The 6,870-nt window shown below is 41.7% G+C and overlaps 1 protein-coding gene across 1 annotated transcript in view; it reads left to right on the forward strand.

Moving 5' to 3' along the window:
- The first annotated feature begins 1,090 nt into the window (after nucleotides 1-1,090).
- The window catches only part of TFAP2D (transcription factor AP-2 delta), a 48,645-nt gene continuing 42,865 nt past the window's right edge, over nucleotides 1,091-6,870 (forward strand). Inside the window, exons 1-3 of the mRNA XM_059843426.1 lie at nucleotides 1,091-1,129; nucleotides 2,103-2,600; nucleotides 6,079-6,139. Coding sequence (XP_059699409.1) covers nucleotides 1,091-1,129; nucleotides 2,103-2,600; nucleotides 6,079-6,139 — 598 coding nt within the window. The remainder of the gene's footprint in view (nucleotides 1,130-2,102; nucleotides 2,601-6,078; nucleotides 6,140-6,870) is intronic.

Genomic DNA, 6,870 nt, shown 5'->3' on the forward strand with positions numbered 1-6,870 from the left:
TCCAAAATATATCGGCACTTGGAAATGCCGAACCAGCTATCAGTGGTCTTTAGCTCTTACGTCCCCTTCCCTGTTTTTCTTTCGCCTGTTACAGATGTAATTCCGTAGATCTGTATGTATTTTATGTATAATTCCATAATATCATATGTCACTGCAGTGATACTTTGTGGTCTCACCCTAGTTTTATGTTTGAAAATGCTATTTAAAGAAGCCTGTAAGATAACATATTAGGCAGCTTTAAAAGCAGGTTGGAGTGTGGGGTGGACTTAAATTCGATGTAAATGAAAGGGTAAAAAAAAAAAAAATACAAACCCAAACCAAAACAAACCACATAGTTTTCATTTAGGAAAAAAAAAATACACTTAAACAGACACACATACAAATGTGCAATCTTAGATTCTGGTCAGTATTTAGAAGCAGTATAATCAACAGGAAGGAGCACTTACCTATTGAAAAGGATGATTTAATAATATATATTTGTATATATTAGCTTTATGTCTTCCCAATAAAATGTACACAAAATACCCCCTTCGATCAGATTAGTTCCCATATAAGCCTGGGTAAGAAAAAGCATTCTAAAGAGTGGAGGAAAAATTGTATAAAAATGTTGAAAGAACCTACAGTTCCTTATTAGGCGAAGATACAATATTTATTCCTTGTCTCCTGGGATGAAGCTCCTCTATCTATTGTCCTCCCAGTTCTCAGTGCTGATGCTTAATTTTCAAAACTTCTATATTACCAAGGGACCTACGACATCAGCCAAAGAAATACCCAGCAAGTACAAAATCTGATCCAGGGAGCAGCTTTTGTGCAGAGGGAAAATTTTGTTCCTACAGGTTTTTAAGGAGGTGCATGGAAAAGCGAGAGATCTGATCTATGCAGATACATTGCAAATTCTCTCTGTCTGTAGAGATTTTTTCTAAAAAAAATTGGGGAAATACATGAACTTTGGATTTTTCAATTTTTTCCTTTTTTTTTTTTTTTTTTTTTTTTTTTTTTAATTTGGAGAGGGGAGTTTTATCCATAGTTGGGGGTTTTTTCCTCTTCCTTTTTTTTTTTTTTTTTTTTTTTTTTTTCGGAGAACCAAAAAATGTCAACTACCTTTCCAGGTCTCGTCCACGATGCAGAGGTATTTTGTGTGTGTGAGTGTGTGTGTGTGTGTGTGTGAGTGCGTGCGTGTGTGTGGATGTGTGTGTGCATCTGTGTGTGTGTGGATGTGCCTGTGTGGTTGTTTCCATTTTTTTAAAATCCATATTGGACCGTTACGTTTAATTATAATCCGGCTTCAGAGATAACTTAAAGAAGTATAGAGAGAAAATTCGTTATGACATCTGTCGCCAGCAAGGGCAACTCATTACCACGTTAAAACCGTTGCCAGAACGAAAATCAGAATAATACCCCTAATAATATAATGAAGTGGAGAGAAATCACCACCAGCTCGCCAGGAATGGGGAGTTCTCACTAAAAAGCAGGACTCTCCTTTCTTTCGAAACGCAGGGAAAAGAGGGGGGGAATTTTGGATCTGATTCGTTATTTTAAAAAGAAAGAAAAATAGGGGTTCAAAAAAAAAAAAAAAAAGAAGGGAAGGAAGGAAGGAAGAAAGGAAGGCAAGCAGGCGGCAAAGCTTTCTCAATGTGTAACGCTGTAACATAGGGACGGGACTTGTGTGTATTCTCGGTAGTTTCCTCTGTTTGATGACTTTTTTTTTGTGTCAGCCCCAGATATTACAGCTGTGATCAGGAGGTGGATGGATAGATGGATGGATAGATGAATGAATAGATGGATAGATAGATAGATAGATAGATAGATAGATAGATAGATAGATAGATAGATAGATAAATAGTTTTTATTTCAGTGCGTGGATTCCTTTTGCTTGACAGTATTAAGGGCAGGCTGGGCTGTTTATGATTTTTTGAACAGACCTTTATGGCACCAGCCCAAGGTAGGAAAGGATCTTTTGTTGCTGGGGTTGCCGCTCGCAGGCTTAGACGCTTCTGCAGGGGGAGAAGCTATGCAGGACAGCGTGCTTGGAAGAACCGTACCCGGGGTTTTCAATGACAAACCTCCAGTTTTGGGGTCTTCTTTTCACTTCTTCCTTTCAGATACGTCATGACGGATCAAACAGCTACCGTTTGATGCAGCTTGGATGCCTGGAGTCTGTGGCCAACTCGACCGTCGCCTATTCCTCCTCATCTCCTCTCACTTACTCTACCACGGGCACCGAGTTCGCCTCCCCGTACTTCTCCACTAACCACCAGTACACCCCACTGCACCACCAGTCCTTCCACTACGAGTTCCAACACAGCCACCCGGCAGTCAACCCCGACGCTTACTCCTTGAACTCTCTGCACCACTCCCAGCAATATTACCAGCAGATCCACCATGGAGAACCCACTGATTTTATCAACCTGCACAATGCGCGGGCACTCAAATCCTCCTGCTTGGACGAGCAGAGGAGAGAGCTGGGGTGCTTAGATGCTTACCGCCGCCACGACCTGTCTCTTATGAGCCATGGATCCCAATATGGGATGCATCCAGATCAAAGACTCCTGCCAGGACCAAGCCTCGGGCTTGCAGCCTCGGGAGCTGACGATTTGCAGGTAAATAGCATGCGATCTCCTTTCGAGGTGCCTTCCCCTCCCCTCCCCCTGTCCTGGACCCCCCCACCACCCCCACCCCCACCCCCATTTTCCTCTGCTCGGAATAGCTCATACAAAGGAGGGAAGATTCATCCCAAACCCGATGCAGCGCCCGTCCCTTCCAGATTAGTAGCAGCAAGGAAAAGATGTGGAAGGGGAAAGAAAAAAGAAAAAAAAATCAACCAAACAAGTGGTTTTCTTTGGCCAAACAAACAAATTAAACAAAACCAACCTCGCGCCTGTCTTTGCCGCGTGGGTTGTGTCTCTGTGGTGGCTGAGACCGTGGGGGTCCCCCGGAGATCTCGGGGTGAGTGTGCGTGTCACACTTCCTTACCCAGTCACACGGAACCCCAATCAAACTAGAACAAACCCATTTTCTTGCTTTTCCTAAACTTTTCCTCTCTTTCTGCGCAAGGAGCACTTTGCACAGACAGAGCAGGCAAGTGATTTAAGGAAGGCATGGAGTAGGAAAAGAGAAAAAAAGAAATAAATCTGCTTTCCGACAAACCTACAAAGGCAAACCTTGTGAGATATAAGGGAGAAAAGAGATAAACGGGAGCAAATGTTCGTCAGAGAAAAGTCAGAATGATAAAAATGCCTCGCTATATCCGATCTAGATGTTAATAGGGTGAGAGATAAAACAGATAAAGCTAAATTCATCTGTCTATCTATCTAATCATTCATTCACTCCACCCTAACCGGCACCTGGATCCATCTAAAAAAAATTATTTCTTCAAAAGCTCAGCTTTATCGGCTCAGAAATCCTTTCCCAAGCGCTAAAAATTCACCTCCGCCAAAATGAGCCGGTTGCTTAAATGAAATTGGTTTCCAAAATTGCAAAGAACGTCATCCTGTATCTAACCTCTATCCCGAAATGTGCCCCAAATCAAAAAGCAAACCTTTCTTCCCCCGACGAGCTGAGGAACTGAGGGCTTCCCCATCAGCAGGGAGAGACAAACGGGACCGTGTTTACTGTACTTACTTTTCCCCCACACCTCGCTCCCTGGCATACAAAGCTGGCCGTGGCGGACTTTCCAAAAAGATGTAGCGGTCAAGGGCTTGGGGGGAAAAAAAATCAAACCGAAATTTGCAAAATGAAGAAGGTTTATTTTCTTTCCTTAAAATCAAAGCACGAAAAATAATCCAAACAATAAATATCAGGGAAAACAAATATATTTTTTTTTAGGAGGAAAATAAACCCACCAACAAATAATGTTATCTTTTATATCTCAGATGTAGAAAACCTACCTGTTTAAACCTAGTTTTTTCCACAAAATTTCACTATATAATTTTGTCTTCCTGGCCTTTTTTTTTTTTGTTTACATTTTTCACAAGGATCTCCTTATGTTACCCCCCTAAAAAAAAAAAAATCTACCATTCACTGCTCAACCCCAACTAAAACCTATTTACTCCTTTTTATAACCACGTCTGCTGCTGATTTTTTTGTATCTGTACAAATTTTTTTTCTTTGGCAGGCACAAAGCCTTGTATTTTTCAAAAGAGGGGATTAGGAACGTTTGCAAGACAGCAGACAATGCCTAAGTCCCGGGCAAAAAAGCACCATAGTTTATCCAATTTTCGACTTAGTGCCATTCAACTGGTCATTTATGCAATGTCATCCGACCAAACAACATGTTTCCCTTCTTAAAAAAAAAAAAAAAAAAAAAAGGTTGGTTAAGCTGCTAGAGGCACAGTCTCTTTTTATTTATTTAACGAAGAAGAAAATCAACAGCTTTCCTTTGGAAAATATTAATTTTTCGATCACAAGTTATTATCAAATAAAATGCTTAATCTCTTCTTCATATTTTCCTCCTCCCTCTTTTCCCGAACACAAGAGGGAGTGTGCAGAGATATCAAAAAACCTGAGAGTGAGAAGTTGAAAATACTAGTATTTGTCGTTAGGACTTGGATGATTCAGAACACATTTGGGCTCTCGCGAATATCACTGCGGGTGTAGAGGGAAGGATTTTGGTGGCGAGCAGAAACAGAACTGCACAGAAATACTTTTAAACCAAAATTGTGGTCTAACCAGTCTACCCCTTTCTCCTTAGTCTTTCTTTTTAAAACGTTCATCAGCATATGCCTCATTTCAAATGCAACAAATGTAAATATACTTTTCCCTGCACAGAATTTTAAGTGAATGTCCAATAGTTTCGAGGGCGGTTTAAGTCAGCCTAACAGATGCAAACAGTCTTGGAGCTGGAGTGGCATCTTTCAGTGCCCTAAAAAGATTTTCCATGGGCAACAAAGAAAACTGTCACACCTTTTCCCATCACCGCTTTAATTTATGCTCAGTCGCCAAGTTTTTTTCATATTGATTTCATAATCACTTTAAGGCAGAACACTTAAAATAAAAAAGGACCTTGAAAAGGAAGGTCTTACAGGGCCAGGGCCAATATGGTGAAAGTGGGGGAGAGAGCCAGGACTGTAAAGATTGTTTTGTAAAGTGGGGTTTTTATTATGCACCGACTCTCTCCGCATTTACTTAACTCTTCACGGGCTGTTGAATAGGTTAACACCCTTAAAGGCCTCTTTCATGTCCAATACCTCGTTTGTTTGTAGAGGAAAATGCGTCTTTAACACATTTCCACTGGGCAAAGATTTAGGTTTGGTTTGTTGTGTTTTTTTAACCCCAACATAAGGAAAAACCCAAAGAAAACCCAACCCTTTCAAGTCTTTTATCACTCCAATAAAAATATTTATTAAGGAGGGCGAAGATCCCCAAATAATCAGCCTTGTAACAGGAGAATAAAGAAGTGAGATCTCTTCGGACGTGCACCAGAAGCCCTAGGCAGGTTTTTTGATGGTTCTTCACCCCTCGCTCACACATGGGTGCCCGTGTGTGTGCGCACACAGATGCATATTCATCCCCACCTATGTGCGGACACCCGCATTGTTACAGCACCCTCACGACTCTGTGGAGCCGGCAAAGCCCAATAGGTCATCTGTTGTTTGTGCTCTTTGTCTACTCCTGTGCACACTTTCTAAGTCGGTGTATGCGTGTCCCAAAACAGATCTCAATTTAGCTGTGCCCGAATATAAATATACCGCTAAACATACAAAACCAGAAAAGTACATTTTTTTAGCTTTTTGCGTGCAACTGTCGAGCGGGAATGCACTTCTCTCAAAAGTACTTGTTTGTCTGTCTATCCTGCTAAGTAACTGCCTGTCTAAGTTGCTAGGTCGGGATAAATTCGTATTTAAATGGCAATGAAAGGAAAATTATTCTGCGTTTGGTGGGGTAGGGGCAGATGGCAGGATGGAGGGGGGATTTCACTTGGGTTCTCTGAGAGTAACTGCGTTTTTGCACTTCACCTTAACTATTGTTCCTGGGCGAGTCATGTAACAAAGCAAAAGCTGTGTGATCTCTCTGTGGGTTTCTGTGTCTGATTTCTTTCTTTCCCTTCTTTCTTGCCTTGTTTTCCCCTCATTACTTAAGAGCTCAGTGGAGGCCCAGTGTGGACTTGTACTCAACGGGCAAGGAGGTGTGATAAGAAGAGGTAAGAGGTTACAAATACTTGCGTCTATCAGTTTTTGTAAACACACATCCCTTTCCATCTCTCCCTGCCTTTCCCTCCCCCACTGTTTGGCGTAGTTTGGATTTACTGCCGAAAAAGTGGTAATTTGCCGTTTGTCAGAAGTAATTTCAAACTCGCTTAGAGCACTTCGCATTTCACAGTCCATTTGCACTTTACAAACGATCTGCTCCTCGGTAGCTCTCGGATACTCCCTCTGAATTCAGAGTTTTCCTGACTCGGTGTAACATTCCGAGTTTAATCGGGATGATCCCTGATAGTTTGAGAAACGTGTTCCCTGGCGCCGGGCTGTTAAGTCGGTAGTTTGATCTCGTGTGAGGAAAAAAAAAGAAGTTTTTTGGGAAATGTGGTTTCAGTAACGCTACAGACCGGTGTGGAACTCGCTTTTGAGTGTCACTTCATTTGATAACCATCTGTCAGTGTAAATTTCGTACATCAAAGTTGGAGGAGAGGTTTGGAACTCGTGTTAAGTGCACGTCTCTACAGAATTTGTGAAATTTGAATGTCCCGGGAAGTTTGGTATTACCGTCATTTACCCTGGAGAGAAACAACACTGCTTAAAGGCCTAAAACGTAGGAACACATTTTCCTTACAAGTTTAATCACATCCTTTCACTCCCGATATAAACCACGTAATGCAGTCGGGGAGAGGACACTTGGCGACTCAGCCTCTCACAATGCCTATTTTCTTGTGCT

This window comes from Haemorhous mexicanus, chromosome 3, assembly GCF_027477595.1.
Source record: "Haemorhous mexicanus isolate bHaeMex1 chromosome 3, bHaeMex1.pri, whole genome shotgun sequence".
Taxonomy (NCBI): domain Eukaryota; kingdom Metazoa; phylum Chordata; class Aves; order Passeriformes; family Fringillidae; genus Haemorhous; species Haemorhous mexicanus.